The following is a 22,186-nucleotide window of genomic DNA, read 5'->3' as shown; positions in this document are numbered from 1 at the left end:
GGCCCTTCTCATGTCTTTTGCGGCCAAGCGTGCCTTTTTCCAATAGCTCCGCAGTCAGTCGCTCTACCTTGATCGCGATGACACTCCGCCGCTCTTCCGCCATGGTCAATTTCAGCGCCGCTAACTCGGCAGCAGTCTGGGGCACAAACGGCGAGCCGTCAGCGCCAATGTAATGTATATTTTGGCGCATTTTTTGGTATGCCATGAGCTGCTTCTTCTCGCCGCTCGTCCATCGTTTTGATTGAGACCACAGCGGCGGGTCTGCGCCGACAGCAGTCCTCTGCGCTGCATATTGGTCTCTGCCGGCTTGTCGACGTCGAAAGCTGGCAGGCTCGAGAGGAGCATTTGCTAGCGGCGCCTGCTGGCTCGTTCGCTGAGATAGCCCGGTCACTTCACTTGTGTTTTTTCTCGTAGGGCTGGTTTTTGCAGGGGCCGCGCGCGAGTTTGCTTGAGCTGAACGCCGGGCCTTTGCACTCCCACGCCGAGAGCTTTGGCATGATGTCACATTCGAACTGATGGGTGACTCGAGGTGCCCGGAGGAGCGCGAGCTAGTGGACGAGTTGCTTCCGTGTGAATACTAGTTGCCACGACGCGGACCCCGCTGCATAGCGCTCTTTCCAATCTGCGGCGACTCTATTTCTCGAAGTTCGACAGCGGCAGTCGGTTCTTTAGAATGTATATGGTTTCCGCAGGGCCGAAGAAGGTGATAGTGCTGATAACAAGGGTTTGCGAATGGGAGAGGTGCCACGGGCGGCCAGGATGGCGAAGGGTAAAAAGAGGGGCCGCGGGGTCCTTGATGATGTCCTGGAAATAGACAAAATAGACAACTGCCCGGTGTCCAGCCAAAGTTTGGGTCTGGAAAAGCATAGTACGGGGGCTGTCGAGATGGATGGTCTGGAGACCAGCTCGCCGGATGCTGCGTCGCGTGCTGCGGATCAGCCTAACCACGTGTCAATAGCTGTAGAAACGATTTTCCATGCAACAAATTTTACAGCAGGGAATACAGGCCAAAACACCGAGGTTGGGTCAAGTTTGCTCGAAACCGACACACGCGACCCTTGGTTGCACAGGAAGGGGCCGTCTGGACCATGGCACAGCTGTATACTCGAACCATCGGGCTCAAATTCTGCGGCACAAGGATTCATCGGGGTGAGGTCGTCGGGGTCCAATATTCCAATGAGTCCGTCATATGGACCGGCAAAATAACAGGGCGTTGAAGACGAGACGAGAAGAGTACATTCCTGCACTTAGAGAAGCGAAACTGACTGGTTGGTTGCGAAGTCGGCGGCAGCAAATTGAGTTGATGAGTCGATTTAGCAATGTGAATAGAGACTTTGAAGAATCAAGATTCGAGACGAAGAAATTTTTAGGCTTTGCGCTGAGCTGGCGGCCGCAAACGAGTATCGACAGTTGGCAGACGCTGGATCTGTCGCGGCTAGCGTTTGGTTGGCGACCACATGGCAAACGAGCAACCTCTGGGCGGCGATGGAAGATATCAGGAGAAGTTGGCCACTGTGCATCAATCTGAGATCTGTTTATACGAATGGTATGTGGCGCCATTGAGTCAATAAACATAGGCGGATTCTGTGCGGCGGTGTTCACCGCATTTGCTGAGAGCGGTGATAAGGGTCACCAAAGGAATCACAGGCGGCAAAATGCGGTGTGCTATGGGATATCAACATGACTTCAGGTCAGACGGCTACTCGTTTGAACGATATAAACCGGGAAGGGCAGAAGTAGTGATGCTCGGCTACAGCTTCATTGTAAGAAAGCCGGAGCAAACGCCTTTATAATTACGGAGCTGCACGACAAGCAGGTGTTTGTACTTTGTACTGAAAAGTTACATTGGACAGTCGGCGCTAGCAGGGGCGGGATCTCAAAAGGCCCACCTTCCCTTTTCTGCTTCGCTTAATGCAGTCTTTAATCACGTGACTCTTTCCAGACCTGTGCGGAACAACCATCCGCCGTCGCCGTGTGGAAAAGACGTTCGCCAGACAAGCCCTGACCACAAGGTACGTACCTGGGGCTAGCGCAACCCCCAGCCCACAACCACAATTTTTCGCTCCAATTGTGCCCTCCACCACGGGTCTCGAGTCGAAAAGTTCACTCCTCCCACATCCATCCGACAATTTGAGATTGCAACTGGTGACCAGCAGAATCATCAGGTCAGTGAATTATTCCTTTGGACCTCGGAGCACACACAAAGAAGACGACGACGACAACGCCGACATCATTTCAACACACCACTTGCGAATTACACTCGGTTACGAATTCTACAATTCCTTCTGGGTGTCGCTGGGTGGTTGAAGGTGTTGGTTGTTTCGCATAGCCGTTTCCAATCGTCGTGTCCTTTGAGGCTCCTCTCTTCTGCAATCAGCTCTTCGAGGCAATCGTTGCTAACCTCTACTTTGCTCTGCAGAACTCGCAATCATGGGTATCTCTCGCGACTCCCGTCACAAGCGCTCCGCCACCGGTGCCAAGCGTGCCTACTACCGTGCGTACTGATCCTTATAACATACAATGAAACGAATATATATTTTGGATGAGGGGTCGAGGAAAAGGACTGCTGCTGGTCTTCGGTGCTGCTCTCCCGCGTAACAGCGGAGAGCGCAACAAACGACCAGTTTCGTCCTGGACCTCGCTTCCCTCATTTTGCCGAAAGCCCGTATGTTCCATTTGCTTGAGAACATGCGTTCTGACCTTTGACAATAGGGAAGAAGCGCGCTTTCGAGGCTGGCCGCCAGGGTGCCAACACCCGTATCGGCGCCAAGCGTGTCCACACCGTCCGCACCCGCGGCGGCAACCACAAGTACCGCGCCCTGCGCCTCGACTCGGGTAACTTTGCCTGGGCCTCCGAGGGCTGCACCCGCAAGACGCGCGTCATCGCCGTCGCCTACCACCCGTCCAACAACGAGCTGGTCCGCACCAACACCCTGACCCGCAGCGCCGTCGTCCAGGTCGACGCCGCCCCCTTCCGCCAGTGGTACGAGGCCCACTACGGCCAGCCCATCGGCCGCCGTCGCCAAAAGGCTCAGGGCATCAAGGAGGAGGAGGTCAAGCGCTCCAAGTCTGTCGAGAAGAAGCAGGCCGAGCGCTTTGCCGCCCAGGGCAAGGTCGAGCACCCCGTCGAGAAGCAGTTCGAGGCCGGTCGCCTCTTCGCCATCATCTCCAGCCGTCCCGGCCAGTCCGGCCGCTGCGACGGATACATCCTCGAGGGTGAGGAGCTCGCTTTCTACCAGAAGAAGCTCCACAAGTAAACGATTCGTCCCATCGTCTTCGTCTGCTTGGTTTTCTGTTAAAAGAGAAAAGAAAAACTTGACCTTGGCTCGGCCGGGAGGACTAATCCCACTGTCTGGTAGCGGTGTGTCCTGTTTTTCCTCGCTGGCCTCTTTGGTATCTTGTTCAAGGAGTTTTGTCCCTGTCTGTTGCACTTTCCACGTTTGGCATTTGCAGGGCATGATGAGCTTCACGTAAGCATAGGATTGGGTCCATTAGGGAGTTTGCACAACAAAAAATAAAACTGCATGAATTTAGCCACCCGTCCGCAAGCCAGCTAGTCCTGTCATTGTAAAGTTGAGGCATTGCCGTCTTTTCGAATAATAGTGATTTTGTTCTTCTTTGGTTCATGCTCATGAATCTATGCGTTATGCGTAACTGAGAGAAAAAAGGCTGCCTAGGCATAAATGTTGTTCGCTTGTTGTTGCCAACCTAGCCCGGCTACATCGACAATGTATTGCTTGCTCGAAACACTCTGCCAGTCCCCCCATATTCACTCCTATTGAACGGCATCTGGTCCATCATCCTGTGTTTTTCAAACAAACGCCTCATGTGCGTTTCTATCAAGGTAATATGTACAGTGCCAACCGTTCTACAGTTGGGTATCCTTGGCATACTCCGCTTGGCGAAGGTGAGCCAAGTGCAGAGCCGAAATTATGCGAATTGCCGCTTGAGATCGCTCCATTTCCTGTTGAGCGTCTCATGCTGAGAATTAATCTGTGGCCGGGTGATTAGTCAAAGTTTGATGAGTAAAGGATTGCTAACGTACCTCGGCGTATTGCATTTTGGTCTGGACAAGTTCCTCCTCCAGCTCTGCTAGTTCTTGTTCCAGCTTCCGGTTTTCTTCGTGGACATTTTCGTTGCGCTTCATGAGGTTGTCTCTTTCGAGCTTCCAGGCTTCTTCGATTTCTGTCGGCTGCTTCTCAATCACCAGTCGTAGTTCTTGGACTTGGCCTTTGAGACTTTCGTTTTCATCCTTCAGCTCTTGGTTTTCGACCTTTGTGTGTACGAGCTCCGTCGCAAGATCAGCTTGTTCGCGATCGCAGGCCTCGACTCTTTCTTCCAGTTTGCGCAATTGGATAGCATAGCTCTGATTTGCCATCTTTAGCTCGTGAAGCTCTGTCTCGCGATCCTTTTCGGCCTTGGTCTTCTCCTCCCACTCAGTAGTGTAAATTTTCAACGTTTCGGGTGTGAGCTTGACTTCCGACGCATCCTTGACTAGCTGATCAGCCCTGTAGACTTCCTTGTCTATACTGGCACTTGAGCTGCCAAAAAACCCATTTTCCAGCAAACTTCCCGCGCTGGGGTCCTTGTCAATGTACACGTCAAAGACTTTGTCCTTCAGATGAGTTGTGAGCTGCTGCATATCAGAGATGCCAAGTAGAAGGCTCGCGTTCTTTTGCATCAGAACGATGCCGAATCTCAAGATGGCAGAAAGACCTTCAGTGAAGATCAAGTCGTAGATGCGGAGGACAAGCTGCAGGGGAAAGCGGTAGGCGAAGAGGGTGAGGAACCATTGCGTGGCATAGAGATGGGGAGATATTCCACGGCGCTTGAGATGGCAGTATAAGGCTGGCTCCATATCTTCCAAAAGGCGCTCGAACTGATAGAGTCTCATATGAAGACCAGGCATGTCCTGCACGAAGAGTCCTCGAAGGTCATAGTTGTGCATCAGGCGCACGAGCAAGCAAAAGGCTTCCTCTTCCGGCATGTTGAATAAAAGGGGCATGATCAGGAAATTCATGCCTTGCGCGTATCCAACACCTTCATCATAGAGAGCGTATGCTTTGCAAACGCCAAACAAGCCATCCTGCAGACCTGCTGAAGCGGCATACTTTGAATAACTAGTTCTAGCGCCCAGATCACGTCGGATGGTCTTTTCGAGTTTTTGGAGGGCTGCAGCTTCTTCCTTTTCCTTCTTCTTGCGCTCCGCAGCTGCCACTGCCTGGGCCTTGGGGCTTTGTTCGCTCGCCTTTTCTGCTTTGGATGACATGCTGGCGTTTGTGCCAGAGCGGTCGGATCTAACTGAAGAGGCTGAAGAGGCAACAGCCTCTCCATTCTGAGCACTGTTGCCACTACTAGATGCGCTGGCGGTGGTGCTGTTGCTGTGGCGCTTCTTCTCCTTGTCTGTGCCTTTGACAACGAGGTCTTTGTAAACAGCCTCCAGCTCGGCGTTCTTACTCTGGGCCAACACTTGCCAAATGACACCTCGGATGGCACTTGGGATGCCGGTGGTAATGGCGCGGTTCAGTTCCTCAGCACTGGTGCGCGCAACAACAGCTGGGCCCTCATACACAACTGATTGCCACAAGTCCCAGTCTACCTGGGGTTCTGGCATGGCCGAAGGGCCGGCATTGACTCCAGAGACGGTTCCAGGTGCAAGATCGACAGTGGGGGTCGGCACCGAGCTAGGTGAAGCCAGGTCGCTGGTAATCGAAGCCGCGTCGCCGTTGACCAACCCGAGACCAGCCCCGTTGGTACCATTGTCGTCTTCGAGCGCATGGGGTGGAATGCCTGCCTCTTGCTGCATACGCAGCAGCTTGAATCTGTCCTTGAGGCTTTTTCTGGCTTCCGCCTTTCCGCTTTCGGTCTCTTCCTCCAGTTTGCCGAGCATCATCTCGGGATTGCTGGTCAGGGTGCCAACAGAGCTAGCCGTGTTTCGCCGCTTCGTAGTCTGCTGGGTAGGGACAGCATCTTTGGCGGATGAGTTTCGAGATAGCCAAGAGAAGGCGCCGGTAAGTTTTCTAGTCGGTGGTGGAGGCTGCGATACGGTAGTTGTGGGGAGAGGCGCCGTTGTGGCGGTAGACGATGCTCCAGGACTCTTTGCAGGCGATGTGCCGGCGGGCGGGGACCAGGGCATGGAGGGGAGAGCGCTTGTAATGCTGCTCAGGGACAATGTCTTGGGCCGCTGTTCGATTTCCGTTGGCGCTTGAACTTTTCCTGCTGGTGGGCGGTTAGCTTGCTGAGCACCATGTCGTGGTAGGCAATTGGTTGTACCATCGGCAGAGGGGGCTTCGTCATCCAGATTGACATTGTCGAGGTTTGATGTGTTTGATAGTCGTTTAGACAAGGGAGATGAGTCGCGATGCGATTTGGCGTCAGCTTCCTCGGTGGTCTCTGGTTCGGCTTGTTGGGCGTGTTCGTGTGCAGTCTCGGTGCTTGGGGGTTGATGTTGCTCTTCGGAAGCGGGAGCTCTGGAGGCCGAGACAGCTCTCTTGGTTAGAGATCGTACCGACACGGAATCGACAGCGTCCACAGCGTCTTCGAAAGATTCGTCATTTTCGGCAGCCTTTGGCATGTTAGTTTCCATGTGGGCGCAGCAAATGCTACCTAGGCTGTTCGTGTTTGCTCGACAGAACCTATGCAGTGGAGCGGCGGCGGCGCAATGAAAGCACATACAGGTTCGCTGTCAGAGGAGGCTGCCGAAGCGCGCTTGTCCTCGACAGGCTTGTGCTCCTCGCTGGGGGAAGCATCTTGATGAGACATGTTTGCGTCGAAGTCGAAGGCCCCAAGAAATGGCGATCGCGAGTCTTGTGATGTGGTGATGCTTCAAGGCCGGGGACGCACGTGCACCCGCGGCAGTGTAATGCTAGGCCAGCCAGACAATGGAAGCGAATGCAATGCTGTATAATCTGAAGGGTATCGTTGCTGTAGAATATGCGTGGCTGCGGAAGAAAGGAACGGTGACAGCAGCGGCGTGAAGGATTGTTGAGAGGGGCGCGGGTCTCGAGGACAATGTTACCAACGGGTAGTTTATTATTAGGGGTGGTGGCGCTGGTGGGAGTTGGCGATGTGGCCGGCCGGCCCCCTTGCGATTCCCCTTAATGGAGCCGCTTGCACGCTATTTTAGTACTTGTTGCTTGGGTACTCTGTACAGTCTGTGGGCGCCGAGGCGCGGGGATCCGCTGAGGACAGCGACTTTTTATAGCGTGTTACTATGGCGTGTTATATCATGGATTATGACGCTGAGAGGCATTCTTCCGGTCAAGGCAGAATGCTTGGAATTGTTTCTGTGGATGCTAAAGCCCCTCTGCATTGCCTGCTGGCCTGTCCCGCCCTGCAAACTGGTAGGTAGCGCCGGCAGGGCGCTCTGGCTCAGGAACCGGTCTGCAGCCAGAAGTGGACTGAACCCCAGCGCGCCAGCCGTTGTCGGGCTTAGCGTCGTTTCAGGCCCTGTGGCACTCGTTCTTTGCATCTTTTGGCGTTGTGATTGCATTGTGCAGCGCTGTGTGTGCCTGACAAGCTGTGCCTGGCAGCATTACAGCATCTCTGGGGCGCAGATGCGGTGGCTGTTGTGGATGTGCGGGCGCTGTGGGTGCGCTGTGGCCCTTGTTGGTGGCCCTGTGAGTGCGCTGTGCTGGCCAGCAGACACAGGCACAGGGCAGCCAAACAACCGACTCTAGCTATCTTGTACATTGGTATGCACTTTATATCTTGGCGCGTATCTGTTGCGCAGGCTGTCATGGTCCTTCTTTTTCTTTATTCTCGACTGACATGTTACTGCCAATTTATTGACTTGTTGCCTCGCACCTCGGTTATTCTGTCGCCGCCGTGTTGACGAAAGGTGGCTTTCTTCCTGTCCCCGCATTGCCTGTCAGCGTAGGAAACCTGACAAGTTGACAACTTATAGACGGTTCAAGGCTTTTCAACAATTTATTTCCTTGGCTGTCTACTTGGTCTAGTTTTCTTGAATCGTAGACGGCCTTCTGTCGGTTTATTTAGGCTGTTAGGTATTTCCCTGCCGTACTTCGGTTCCGCCCGCGGCAGTGGCACGGCGACCACCAGGCGCATAAAATTCCCAGGAATGTTCATCTTTCCCGCATCTTGCATAACGTTGGCAGCGTTACGGCCGATATGCCATTGTTTCCAACATCAATAGGCCCTACCAGTACTTGAGATTTATGTCATGCTCCTATTGTCGAATTTCGAGACATGTTCGCGCCCTGTATCCACAACATTCCATCCATTCTCCAACAAAGCCTGTCCCCCGCAAATAACGCGGCGCAACGCGCATCTCTCGCGACGACTGTTCGGAATAGTCTACTGTCTCGCTTCCGCCGGATGCCGTTTCTGATCGCCGGGGGCGGGATCGATCGACGCGGATGAGGTCTTGCGCCATTATCCGTAGACTCTAGACATACGCGGTCCCATAATTTCGGAGCCTTTGACAAAGCTTGCTACTTACATGAGCTGGAGCTACGTTTGTGTTGAGTTCTTGCGCAGCAACATTGGCAGGCTGCAGCCAAACAAGCCACCCCAGTCAGAGCACCTGTACGGCGGTTGGGCCCCGAAGGCATCACAGCCTTGTGGCCGGCCGCACTTCACAAGGTACCCATGGGGCTACAGGACCGCACACTACAGATGATATGTTTCACTCGAAATGTATTAACGACAAGTCAAATCACCACCAATAGGGAAACTCAAGCCGTAGCAAGTGTAGACAGTTAATTAGCCTAGGTACAGGGTATCATCCGATACAGCATCATGGCTGGCTGCAGCTTCACACGTGGGGCAGCCCTTTGAAAGTGTGGTCTCTGTTTGCGTCCCTGGCTGGCTGGCTGCCATTGTGCCTACCACCCACCTGGGCGCGCTGGGTTGGCCGCCTTGCCGCCTCACATCGCCCGGCTAGTTAATCCGGCGACGCGCTCTGCTCTGCTGCGTTGTAGTACTGGTAGCTCCAGCAGAGGCCACGACGGAGCTATGACCTTCCCCACCACTGACTGCATGTACCTACACGCCTAATTCGCGCTCAAAGGTACATGCCTGCACACTGCCCCAACAACGCCGCCCTCCAACTGCCCGCCGTGCTGCGTCGCTACAAGTTGACACGCCCATTACGCAGAGGCCCACCTCATGGCTTGCCTGAACAATTTTGAGGTTGAATCTCTTCTTCCCATCACCACCACCAACACCCCTGCAACATCCTCATCCAGGCTCCGACGTGTGTTTCTGTACACGAGTGATCCTGGCTATTTTTCTCCGACTGCAGCTCCGTGGCACGACCCTCCGGGACCTCTACCCAGTATCGCCTACGTCACATCTGAAGTTAGGAAAAGCTCTTTGACGGCGACCTGCACCCGCCTTCAAAGTTGCGCCCGACTTGTGTTTCGCGGCCTTGCAGAAAAGTCACGCGAATCCCCCTACGACAAACTTCACATTTTACCTCTCAAATCACCGCTCGGTGGTCTGATACTCGCAACTGGCCGCGTTTGTACGACTTCCATACCCGGTCGGGAACCGAAGCGAGCTTTCCGTCGACTCAACCGCACACGCACGAAGTTACCAAACGAGATACCAAGCGTCCAGGAGTCGTCCAGCTGAGGACACTCCGCTTAGGCGAGCAAAGCTGTCGCCACGACAGAGAGTATAAGAGAGTGGAGGGGACGCCTGTATTTGTTCATGCGGCCCTGCCGCTTCCGTTTTCACCATGGGCAAAATCACAAAAGAGATGCAACCTAAGCATCGTGAGACTTTGGTAAGCTCATACATGCCCCTGAATTTATCCCCAGATCCCACCTACTAACATCTTCCTGCAGTCTCCCTGGCTCAAGAGCTACGTCGAAGCCGCCTCCACCATCTCTCTTCCGCTACTGCCACAGCACCTTGCCACATACCCAACGCGATGGCCATTTGGACGAGGTGATCTCTACCACTGGATACCTCTTCTGAACCGCTTTGATGTTATCCTCGAGGAATTCTGCACTACGTACAGGCTGAACCTGGGACCTCAAACCGACGACTTCGACTCCTACATCCTTCGCAACCTTACCGGACAGGGAGCGTTTGCCGAGGAGAAGCAATGGGACGACCAAGAATTGCAAAAATTGGGCTACAGCCAGGAAGGAGATCGGGAGCTCGTCGAATCAGTCCTGACCTTTACCCGTTTGCTGCTTGAGCACTGTGGCAACAGGAGCATTTATGCCAGCAGCGCCCATCTTAGCAATCTTCTAAACAGCACGGCCCTTTCGCTACTTATTCCTGCTCTCGAGGTTGGCTCTGAGCTTGCGCAGAGATACCAGGCTTCGGTAAAGCGAATCGGCAACTCATCTAGGCATATTAGTGCGGCACTCTTAGCCAACCACTACAACATTGACCTGGATCGCGTTCAGCAAATTGCGCAGGCCTTCTCCAAGACAACGATAGTCAACCTCGCCGACCCGACCCCCGCAGCGACGCCCACTCCGCGATCCAAAGATAAACCGTCGGCCCAGTCCAAAAGTGCACCGAAATCTCATGCTACGGATTTGGTCGCACTCGCCACGTCTGACGATCAGCGCTGGGCAGACTGGGGCGACGTGAAGCTGCGGTATTATCCTAAAGATGCCAAAGAACCACACGATGTGCCTGCCGAAGTAGGCCGGTCTTCCCAGCCTTCCACACCGACACCTCTACGTCGCAGTTCGACTGTGGCGGGAACCCAACATACCCCCAAGGCTCGCAACGCCCACACCGAGGAATCCTCTCCTTTATTTCCTCGTACGCCTGGTGTCTCGGATGAAGCCGATGCCTCTGCGCAGAAGACATTTGATCTTCCGCAGTCGATAGTTATCTCATCTTCCATGAGCCAGCTGTTGGAAAAGCTTCCCAGTGACATGACCGAAGCCTCCCAGTACGAAGCCTTCCATCGATTTAGAGTTGCCAAGGCTCTCACCGGATCTCAGAAATCTCGCCAGCAAATTCTTGGTGCCCGACTGCTCGCCATTACCAACCTGGCTTACATTCACACCGAGTCGAACTTCGTGGAAAAGGTTCTTAGGCAAGATATGGATGAAACCCGCCGATACCAACTTGTCTACCAACTCGCTGAACTCATCCACCCATCTTCGGATCGCAACGCCGAGGCGCCGTTGTGGCTTCAGACAATCTCGCTCGCTCTTATGGAAGCCATCTCCAGCTTCGGGTCTCGCTGCCAGGATGTTCTGTCCGCTCTCAACGCCAACGTTAACCATGGCATCCTTTTATACGTCATTCGAAAGGCCGTGGCTGGTATGGAAAATATCAAACCTGAAGATGATGGCGATCAAGTGACAGAGACCGACAACTGGCGAAACAATCTGTTTTCCCTCACGCTTAACCTGTCCATGGCGACAAGAGTTGGCAGTGAGATGGCGTCGACTGGTCTTATGGAGATTCTAGTTCACATTTTGAACATTCGATCAACTGTAGCTGAGCGCCACCACTCGATGGTTCTTGCCTTCTTGGATGGCTTGATTTGGGCATACCCTCACGCGTTCACCGCCTTCTTCAGTGCTGATGGCCTTGATGCAGTTTCGAAACTGGTGGTTGATACTACAGCTGAGGCAAAGGCGCTAGTAGCAGCATCCAAGGGTATTACGAGAGATCATCAGTCGAGCGCCGTGGATTATGAGGTGCCTTACTATCAGCAGCAGACTCTCAAGTGGCTCTTGAAATTTATTCACCGCATCATGTCCAACTCCTACAATTACAGCGGCAACACGGAACGACTACTGCGAAACTTGGCCGAGAAGTCTGATCTGCTTGCCAGCCTACGCGACATCATCAATGATAAGACCTCTTTTGGCTCTGTCATTTGGACAAACTCGGTTCTTATTTTGAGTGACTTCATCAACAATGACCCTACCAGCTACGCCGCAATTTCAGAATCCGGCATGATCAAGACGTATCTAGAAGCAATTACTGGCCGAAGCATTGCCGAAGCGGCGCAAGACGACGATGCAAGAGAGGCAGACGAAGGCCTAAACGATGCTGCAGAGCAATCCGATGTAACAGCCATGATTGAGAAAGACCAGCGACCGCACCCCCCGACCGAAGATATGCTTCGGACTTCCAAGCATGGTGATATTGTCGCTGGAGGCATCTTGGCATCGTCCGAGGCTATAAATGTGGTGCCACAAGTGCTCAACTCCATTTCTTTAAACGCCTCTGGAATGAAGTTAGTGGTATCATCGCGCGCCTTTGACAGTTACTTTGAAATATTCGAGAGCCCTGATCATGTCAGGTGCATGGAAGTTGACCAGGATCTGGCGAATGCCATCGGTGGGAGCTTCGATGAACTAGCTCGTCATCACCCTCCTCTGAGGACTGCGATTTCAAACGCAGTCATCGACATGGTTGCTAAAGTTCGCTATTTTGGCGTCCGCAAGGCTGAGGAAGACAACTGGGGTGTTCGTTTGCTTGGCACAGATGGCAACGGGAAAATTGTTTCCATTGATCAACATGGCCAGATCGCTGAGAAGGACGAGGCACTCCTGACTGCCAAACAAACCGGAGACTCAGATGTCACTATGCAAGACTCAGCGACTCCCAAGATTGCCGAAAACAATACTGGCGAAAATCTGCAGAGTAAGAAGCCTCGTACCGTCATACCATACATTTATGCGTTGGCCAGCTTTCTTTCGTCGTATCTTTCTAGCACCTCTATCAAGACCAACTTTGTTGAAAAGGGCGGCATTGAGCTTCTTCTCGACATCTGCGAGTTGCCCAGTCTCCCAGCCAACTACAGCGAGTCGCCGGCCGCCAGAGCGATGAATGCGGTAGTTGGGCAGCTTGTAGAGCATGCCCCAGTGCGAAGCCTCCCGTCTCTCTTGAAGCGTGCTCAGGCTTCAATCGACGTCCTCCAGCCTCTCGCTATGAAGACGGAGGCTCTTCCACCATATTTTGGCCTATTTCTCTCGCCAAATCTGGAACTGCCGAGCGGCAACCTTCCAGAGCCTCTGTTGTCGGGTACCAAGATGCTCAAGGCTCTGTTGAACGCGCAAAACTTCATCAAGATTCTCTCCGATTGTTTCAACACATCTCGGTCACACTCGCTCCAATTCTATCCTGTCAATGCGTTCGACTACTACTTGCAACTTGTCAAGTCAATGGGGCCACTGCTGCGAGGTGTTCTCGCCGAAGAGGCTGGCGAGTTGGCCGCTGTTCCCCAACACTGGTCACTCAAGCGTGGCGGATCAACCCCTGAAGGTGAACCATCGGTTACCAATGCAGCTTTTGGCACTGGTAGCACTTCTTTGCCTGATGTTCTGAACAGCACGGGCGCCTGGAAGCAAGCTGAAGGACCTGATACTCCCAAGTCACTGACGGAAGAAGAACAAAGAACCCCTCGCTATCACAATTATGAGGCTCTCAAGCTGCTATTGCATCCCATGATCCCTACATCGTTTCCACTCTTCCAAAGCATCGGCAAGGCTCTGGTTCCAAGACGCGAGGTGACTCATGGAGATCCTTTCCCTCGACCAAGACACTTGGAGTTGGCAAAGGAGCTGGCTTCCACTGTGCTCGATCAATTGTCGCCATCCGTTTCAACTCCTAACCCAACCTCTAAAGAGTTTCATTACTGGATCATCATGATGCATACCATACACGAGATGCTCATTGACCATCACCCTGGACGACAGCCTGATAGAGCTCAGGTTCACATCATAATCCCAGTGCTTCTCGCTTTCAAGGAACAAGGAGGCTTAGATGTGCTCAACACTATTCTCAGAATCTTCACAAATGCTGTTCGCGAAGGCTCGAATGCCAGCCGCCCTGACGAACTATCAAAGGCCAAAGTTGCAGCATTTGGTTTAAAGAAAATCCTTGAACTTTATGTTCTGCTTGTTAATGGAAAATACCTGGTTGATACTAGCAACCACTTCAATCTGCAACGACACACCGACAGAAATCAGGTTGTCTCCAACGTCTACCTGCAAATCGTCGTTGAATTTCGATGCGCCATTATGCCGCCAATGCTCGAACTTTGGGACTCGTCATTCGTCGAACATGTTTCGGATGAGACAGCGAAGCGTATTTTAGACATTCTCAAGTTGGTTGCTACTGCTGAGAATGAACCGCCCTCGACTCCAAAGGACAAGGCTCCCTTTGCTCTTCTCAATTACACCGATGTGCGCTTCGATTGGCGTCCGCTTCGTGGAGTCATCAATGACTTGCTGAACGTTGGTTTCGATGAAGACCTAGTCCATGAGGCTGTCTTCCGTGCGAATGGCAATGCTTCCAATGCTCGAGAGTACTGCCGAGCTCATAAATCCGGTCTTGCTGGGCCGCGAAACCCTATCCCAGCAGAAGAAGCCGATATCAATACGAACAAAACGCCGGAGTCATCGAGATCTAGACAGCGGGCGCCGTCCACTGGGACCAGCACCTCCGAGCCAGATCGCATGTCGTTGGACACATTCACGGAAGGGTTGGATGACGATGGTCCTGCCGACAGAGCAGCTCAAAATTTGGAACAAGGCGAGAGCGCCGCTGGCACTGACCGAGCCGAAGCAACAGAGGAAGGAACCCAACCAACGACAAGCGAAGCCTCTCCTCAAGCTCAGTTCTCCGGCACCAAAGAAGAGCTTGATACTTTGAGGTCTAAGCTGCGCTCCAACCTTATTGACCACTCGCTGGACGTTATTCGTACCCACTCGGACTGCGCTATTGAAGTAGCCCAGTTGATCCATACGATGGTTCTGCGGCAGCAAGATCAGGAAAGCCAAGAGGAGGTCGGCACCGTGCTCACCTCTGCCCTCTCTTCCTTAGCCCTTGACCCCGAAGACAAGAAAAAGAATGGCAAATGCATTGCCGCTTATGCTCACTTGCTAGCCTTGCTACTTCAGTATCAAACCTTTTTCGACAACAATGTGGACAATTTACGAGACAAGGTCGGTGAATATGTTGACTTCCTCAAAGTCCCGTCCTCTGGAGCAGCTGATGAACTGCCACCTTGGATCCCTTATATTTTGCTTGTGCTGGAGCCACTTTTGACGCACGATGAGCGGCCAGTTGCTGCTCAGTGGCTGGCACCAAGAACTGTTGATGATCCTGTTCAGCCTGCTGTGGTTCACCTTGGCGTTTCTCTGATCAGTGATCAACAACGCTCGGCGATTCTAGAATCGCTCCTGGACTTGCTGCCGCGCGTTGGAAAGCAAGAAATACTGGCAACATCCATTTTGAGGGTCTTGGTGATAGTGACCCGCCGCCGTCAGCTTGCGAAGCACATGAGACAGAAGAAGAACCTCCAGCGACTTTTCCTCATGGCCAAGCAAATGGCTGGATATGGTTCGGAGAGGTTGAAGCACAATGGCTTCACGAAGCACATCATCACCACATTGAGACATATTGTTGAAGACGAGGAGACTCTTCGGCAGATAATTCGGGCGGAGATTGAGGCTGAATTTCCTGCTGTCAGCCATCACCAGAACGGAAACGTAGAGATCTCTGTCTATCTGCGTGCCCTTGCCCCCATTGCCATTCGCGCCCCCGAGCTATTTGTGGAAGTCTCGAACGAAATGCTTCGCTTTTCTAAATGGTCGCCCGCCGAGAGTGATTCAGGAGGCAGAGGGAATACCGTTACGCTCAAAGACGGAACGGGAGCCCCAAACGAATCTGTTCATTCAGCCGATCCTGAAGACAACAAACACAAGCCAGGCGCAACAGATACCGCGAATACTGCAGATGAAGTCAAGCCATCAACAGAGCTAGCTGATAAGGAAATGGCTGATGCTCCTAAGATCCCCGATAGCAAGCGTCCAGTTGTTGAGAATCCAGATGGCGTCGTTCATTTTCTTCTTTGTGAACTGGTCAATTACAGAGAAGTTGATGACAAAGATCCAGCGATCCCATCGAAAGATGTGCAGACGGAGCCTGATATGAGCGATGCTGGCTCAGAACAACTTGAAAAAGAGACGAATACCGGCGAGGGAGGCGACAAGAAGCAGATCAAACCACAGTTCAAGTCTGAGGAGCACCCAATCTTTGTATACAGGTGCTTCCTGCTCAACTGCTTGTCCGAGCTTCTCCAAAGCTACACCCGCACCAAAGTCGAATTCATCAACTTCAAGCGAAGCGCTCCTCCTATCTCTGCTGGTACCCCAATCAAACCCAGAACTGGCATTCTAAATTATCTCATCTATGATTTGCTTTGCCAAGGCAATCTCGCCGGTACCGCGGACAATATCGTTGCGAAAAAGAAACTTGCCACCTCTGCACAAACTCAACGTGTTCTCGTTGCACTGGTCTCCAAGACCAGCGAGAAGCCTGCAAGCCAAAGCGAAGAAAAGTTTGCATACGATGAGGAGCCAGACCTGCTCTTTGTGCGCAAATTCGTGCTTGACACAGTCTTGCGAGCCTACGAAAGAGCTCCCTTATCTGACGAACCTCTGGAAACAAGGTACTCTCGCATGCAGTCTCTTGCTGAGCTCATGATGCACATGATTGGCGACCGAGACAAGGATCACCAGCGGCCCGGTCCCAGAAATGCGGACAAGAACCAATCGCGCTCTCACGCGCAGATTCGTCGTCTCATGTACGAGAAGGGCTACTTGGACAAGCTTACCACTTCCATCGCTGAACTGAGTCTGAACTACCCGGGCGTCAAGCGGGCTATCAAATATATTCTGCGGGTTCTTCGAGTTTTGACTGACACCGCCAAAGAGCTTAGCCACTCTAACTTGGTACCTGCTGATCCAGGGGCGGAGCAAAGCGAAGAAGAATTCGATGAATCGTCATCATCCTTGTCTGACCTCGATGACGACCGAGAGGAGACGCCTGACCTATATCGTAACTCTGCTCTGGGGATGCTTGAGCCCAGGGATGAAGACGACGAGTCAGAGTCCGAAGACGAGGACGAAGACGCCGACATGTACGGGGACGAGTATGACGAAGAGATGGATTACGGGGACGAGGAAATGTCCGATGGGGAAGATGACATTAGTGATGACGATGAGGAGTTGGGCGAGATGGGCGAAATCGAGGGTCTGCATGGAGAGCCTGGCGTCGTGGAAGTCATTATGGATGACGATGACGACGACGATGAAGATGATGAAGATGACGAAGGGAGCGACGAGGAGGGCGATGATGTAGACTCGGCGGACATGGAAGACATGGAAGACCGTGTTGAGATCGTCGATGAGGACGGGAACCCGATTGAAGACGACTCTGCCTGGGAAAGCGACAGCGACATGGACGAGCATGAAGAGCAGCCAAGTGAAGACGTCGACTATGAGGCGGAAGTACAAGATGAGGAAGAGGCCCACATCCACGGCATGGGACCAAGAGACCTTCTTGACAGAGACATTCTTGATAACATGGCACGCGCTATTATGGGTGACGATGAAGGATACGGACCCGAAATCATGGATGGTCTCGATGATCATTATATGGATGATGACCAAGACGACATTGAAGATGATGAAGAGGATGAGGAGGAGATCGACGATGAAGAATATTTCGACGAAGACGAATTTTATGCTCCTGAAGACCATCTTGGACATCTGCCTTCTGCTGCTGGATGGGACGGTATGAGCCCAGAGCTTGATGATAGACACCGACTGCTTCTTTTAGAAAGAGAAAACCACCGTCGACCAGTTTTCACAAGAATGGAAAACCGAGGTGGTCTCCCGGCCCGGTTCGTCGGGACACAACGCGATGGTGGCGACTTTAGAAGCTATTTCTCTCGCATGCAGCGGCCCGGTGTCCAGCCAAGCCATGCGGAGGATGGCTCCAACCCCTTGCTTCGGCGCAATGACTCCGACAGCGACAATCCTTCGCGAGCAGGCAACCCCAACTCATTTGGGCTTCGTTTACCAGAAACAATCTTCACCGGTGGCGGCCGTCACATGATTGACGGACCCATGGGCTTCCTCGGCGAGCTAATGGAATTCTTGCCTATGATGGGTCGCAATAATAATGGTCAAGCATTCCATGTGCAGATTACAAGACCCGGTGGTCCTCGTGGAGAATTTGCGCCTATCCGACCTGGGAGACATGATCACCGCCGAGAAGTCACTCAGGAGCCTCATCAAGCAGTTGCTTTTACCACGGAGGCAACGGTTGCTCGTTACAGCGACGAGGCTAAAATGATTTTCGGTCCTAACTTTGCTTTGGAAGCAGCAAAGCTCAGCAACGCCATCAGTGCTGCTCTTACTCCGGCAGCTATAGAGCACGAAAAGAAAGTCATGGCTGTCGAAGAAGAAAATCGCAAAAAGGCCGAGGAGATCCGGAAGAAGCTGGAAGAGGAGCAGAAAGTAAAAGAAGCGAGAGAAGCTGAGGAACGAGCTGAAAAGGAACGACTAGAGGCCGAGGAGCGAGACCGCCAGGCAGCCCTCGATGCAGCCGCCGCGGCCGATGCCGGTTCAACACAAGACGGCGAGCAAAGTACTGCTATGGAAGGTGTTGAGAGCGCAAACAGCGGCGAAGCGACTAGCCAACCCGAAACTAGCTCCACCCCTAGAGTCACGACAACTATCAGGGGAGAAGAAGTTGACATCACCGAGCTAGGCATTGATCCCGACTACCTGGCTGCACTCCCGGAAGAGTTCCGCGAAGAAGTGATCGCCCAAACTGTTAGTGAGCGACGCTCACAAGCTCGTCAAACAGCCCCTGCAGGAACCTCGACTGAAGTCTTCCAAGAGTTCCTTGATGCCCTGCCTGAGGAACTCCGCTTAGAAATTGCGCAGCAGGAACGACAAGAACAGCGCCGACGCGAAGGAAATCGGAGACAAGCTGGCAATGCTGGCCTCGCACGCTCGGCTGACATGGACACGGCCAGCATCTTGCAGACTTTCCCACCCGAGCTTCGTGACGAGGTCTTGCTTCAGCAAGGTCAAAGTCTCATGGACCAGCTGACTCCCGAGATGGCTGCTCAAAGTCGAGCCCTCACCCAGCACCACACACCTGTGACCCTACAGCGTGGCCCACATGGTGCCCCTCCTCCAGGTGGAAGCAACTTGCCTGGAGAGGCCAGAAAAGGTGCAGAGAGCAAAGCGCCCCGGAAGACAGTCGTTCAAATGCTCGATAAAGCGGGTGTGGCGACTCTACTTCGGCTCATGTTTATCACGCATCAAGGCTCCTTCCGAAACTACCTTTTTGCAGTGTTTGCCGATGTGTGCGAGAACCGACAGAGCAGACTCGAAGTCATCAGTACACTGCTCCAGATTCTACAAGACGGCAGCACGGATGTCAATGCTGTCGAACGCAGTTTCGGGCAACTGTCTATCAAAGCCAAGCGACTTAAGGATAAGGAGAGAGACGTGGAACCACGCACACCGCAGAATCTCAAGCGAACTTTAACCTCATTGAACGTCTCCAACACCGCGCAGACCAGTTCAGAGACCTCACCGTTGCTGATTGTCCAGCAATGCCTGGATCTGCTCGTGGACCTTTGCGCCAGAAACCCTCACATTCCGTGGCTCTTCCTCACCGAACACGAGACAGTTGGTGCTTCGCTTCGGAAAGCGCTTGGCCGCAAAGGCAAGGCGAAGGACTCCAAGGCCAACAAATATGCTATCAATGCCCTGCTGACGCTCCTTGACCGCGAACTCATTACCGAAAGCTCTTTGGTTATGACTCATCTTGCTGATCTCCTCAACCGAGTAACATTGCCGCTCCAGAATCTTGAGCGTCGACGTAGAGAATCGCTCGACATTGCCCCCGCCAAGAAAGAAACCCAAGCCGACCAACAGACAGGCAGCAATGCGCAACCAGATACTGCAGCGGTCGACAATGACACTTCAGCAAGTGGCAGTGCACAGGAAGCTCAGAAGCAAAGCAATGTGCCCCAAAAGCGTTCTCGGCAGCTTCTACCGCCCATCATTCCTGAAGAGAACCTTACACTCGTGGTGAGAATTTTTGTTGCGAGAGAGTGCAGCTCCAAGACTTTTCAAAACACGATCGCCACCATCAAGAATCTTTGCGCCATTCCTGGAACGAAGACTATTTTCGGGCAAGAGTTAATACGCCAAGCTCGCGCTTTGAGTGAGAATATTGTGACAGACCTGAACGAGCTTTTGCCGCATATTCTTGCCGCCAGCTCTGGCACCGAAATCCAGGGAGTTGCGCTCGCCAAATTTTCCCCAGGAGCGTCCGACCAAAATAAGCTGTTGAGAGTGCTTACTGCTCTGGACCATCTCTTTGAGCCAAAGAAAAAATCCGGACAGCCATTACCCGACAATCTGGACGATGGCACGCAAGAGCTGCTCATGTCTCTCTATCACAATGCAACTTTCTTGAGCATGTGGGACAAACTTAGCAGCTGCTTGAGTGCTATCCGGCAGCGCGAAAACATGCTCAGTGTTGCAACCATCTTGTTACCTCTTATCGAGTCGCTCATGGTCGTCTGCAAAAACACTACCACCAAAGACGATGCAGCTCCCAATCAGCAGCCCGGCGAGGAGCCGCTGTCAAGCCCTGTGGCCGAATCGCAAACTGCTAGCTTGTTCTTCTCCTTTACGGAGGAACACCGCCGTATCCTCAACGAACTCGTTCGCCACAGTCCTAAGCTTATGTCTGGTACATTTGCCCTACTGGTCAGAAACCCGAAGGTCCTTGAGTTTGACAACAAGCGCAATTACTTCAATCGTACTGTCCATTCTCGGGCTGCGCACGGCCAGAGCCGTCCTTCTTACCCACCCTTACAGTTGTCGGTCCGGCGCGAATCTGTGTACCGCGACTCATTTGCCAATCTTTATTACAAGAGCGGAGACGAGATCAAGTATGGCAAACTGAACATCAGGTTCGGTGGCGAAGAGGGCGTGGATGCGGGCGGTGTCACAAGAGAATGGTTCCAGGTTCTAGCCCGACAAATGTTTGATCCGAATAACGCATTATTCATCCCGGTTTCTTCTGACCGAACAACATTCCACCCCAATAAGCTCAGCAAGTTTCACTTGAATGAAGAATCCAACGCCGGTGAGAGTACCGACAGCATTCATTTCAAGTTTATCGGCAGAATCATCGGCAAAGCCTTGTATGAAGGCAGACTCTTGGATTGTTTCTTCAGCCGTGCCGTGTACAAACGCATTCTCGGCAAGACGGTGTCCGTAAAGGACATGGAATCCTTTGATCCCGACTACTACAAGTCTCTCTGCTGGATGCTCGAGAACGACATCACCGACATCATCACGGAGACATTTTCAGAAGAGGAGGACGAATTCGGCGTAACCAAGATTGTCGATCTTGTTCCAAACGGTCGCGAGATTCCCGTCACCGAAGAAAACAAACAGGATTACGTTCGCCTCGTTGTCGAGCATCGTCTGCTGACGTCGGTCAAGGACCAGATGGAAAGCTTCTTGAAGGGTTTCCACGAGATCATTCCCGCTGAACTGATCTCTATTTTCAACGAACAGGAGCTTGAGCTTTTAATCTCGGGTCTTCCTGACATTGACATCGATGATTGGCGCAGCAATAGCGAATACCACAACTACACGCCATCTTCCCAGCAAGTCCAGTGGTTCTGGAGAGCAGTGCGCTCCTTTGACAAGGAAGAGCTGGCCAAATTGCTCCAGTTTGTCACTGGAACCAGCAAGGTTCCTCTCAATGGTTTCAAGGAGCTCGAGGGCATGAATGGCGTCAGCCGTTTCAATATTCACCGCGACTATGGCGACAAAGACCGCCTGCCCACATCTCACACATGCTTCAACCGTAAGTTCCGGTGCGCACCTCTGCATTGCACAATATGCTAATCATGTAAACAGAACTCGACCTTCCAGAGTACGACAGTTACGATACGCTACGTGCCCAACTTTACAAAGCCATCACGGCCGGAAACGAATACTTTGGTTTCGCCTAGACTGAAGCAACCCATAGAGCCAAAAGTCGATTTCCGCGTCCAGTGGACAGCTCGATTTTTTTCATGAGAGAAGCAAGAAAATGTATTACTATTAGCGGTGATGCAATTTGAGATGAAGACGAAGAGGTAGTTTTATGCAAGGTTCATCAGCCACGCTGCGAGTGCCAACTGCCGGCAACGGGGAAGTGCAGGTCCCCAGGAACAGCAAAGCATCAAAGCTGGTATGAGCCTGAGAAGTTGCGATTTTGTGGATTTTCTTTTCTTTCCCCATAGCGTCAGTAATTAGAGAATACATGACCGGATTAGTTCAAAACGTCTCGGTGCTTTCGTGACTTGCTGGCGAGGGCTACAGTAGGTATGTTAGGCCCGGTTCGT

The 22,186-nt window shown here is 52.7% G+C and overlaps 4 protein-coding genes across 4 annotated transcripts; 2 read left to right on the top strand and 2 right to left on the bottom strand.

The window, feature by feature from the left end:
• Positions 1 to 633: 633 nt before the first annotated feature.
• On the bottom strand, positions 634 to 1,090 carry LMH87_011273 (uncharacterized protein; the record flags this gene model as incomplete). Its single annotated transcript, XM_056200386.1, has 2 exons — positions 634 to 940; positions 993 to 1,090. 2 exons carry the CDS (start codon positions 1,088 to 1,090, stop codon positions 634 to 636), a joined length of 405 nt encoding a protein of 134 aa, XP_056052240.1.
• A 1,340-nt stretch (positions 1,091 to 2,430) lies between these two features.
• On the top strand, positions 2,431 to 3,257 carry LMH87_011272 (uncharacterized protein; the record flags this gene model as incomplete). Its single annotated transcript, XM_056200385.1, has 2 exons — positions 2,431 to 2,494; positions 2,713 to 3,257. 2 exons carry the CDS (start codon positions 2,431 to 2,433, stop codon positions 3,255 to 3,257), a joined length of 609 nt encoding a protein of 202 aa, XP_056052239.1.
• A 673-nt stretch (positions 3,258 to 3,930) lies between these two features.
• LMH87_011271 (uncharacterized protein) lies at positions 3,931 to 6,762 on the bottom strand (the record flags this gene model as incomplete). Its single annotated transcript, XM_056200384.1, has 4 exons — positions 3,931 to 3,993; positions 4,046 to 6,219; positions 6,274 to 6,565; positions 6,676 to 6,762. 4 exons carry the CDS (start codon positions 6,760 to 6,762, stop codon positions 3,931 to 3,933), a joined length of 2,616 nt encoding a protein of 871 aa, XP_056052238.1.
• A 2,941-nt stretch (positions 6,763 to 9,703) lies between these two features.
• LMH87_011270 (uncharacterized protein) lies at positions 9,704 to 21,811 on the top strand (the record flags this gene model as incomplete). The annotated part of the gene is made up of 4 exons (XM_056200383.1): positions 9,704 to 9,751; positions 9,813 to 11,376; positions 11,443 to 21,663; positions 21,717 to 21,811. The coding sequence occupies 4 exons, from the start codon at positions 9,704 to 9,706 to the stop codon at positions 21,809 to 21,811; spliced, it is 11,928 nt and encodes a 3,975-aa protein (XP_056052237.1).
• Between the last annotated feature and the right edge of the window lie 375 nt (positions 21,812 to 22,186).

Source organism: Akanthomyces muscarius, chromosome 4 (genome assembly GCF_028009165.1).
Source record: "Akanthomyces muscarius strain Ve6 chromosome 4, whole genome shotgun sequence".
Classification (NCBI taxonomy): domain Eukaryota; kingdom Fungi; phylum Ascomycota; class Sordariomycetes; order Hypocreales; family Cordycipitaceae; genus Akanthomyces; species Akanthomyces muscarius.
Note: the sequence above shows the minus strand (reverse complement) of the source record. Positions and strands in the feature narration are given on the sequence as shown.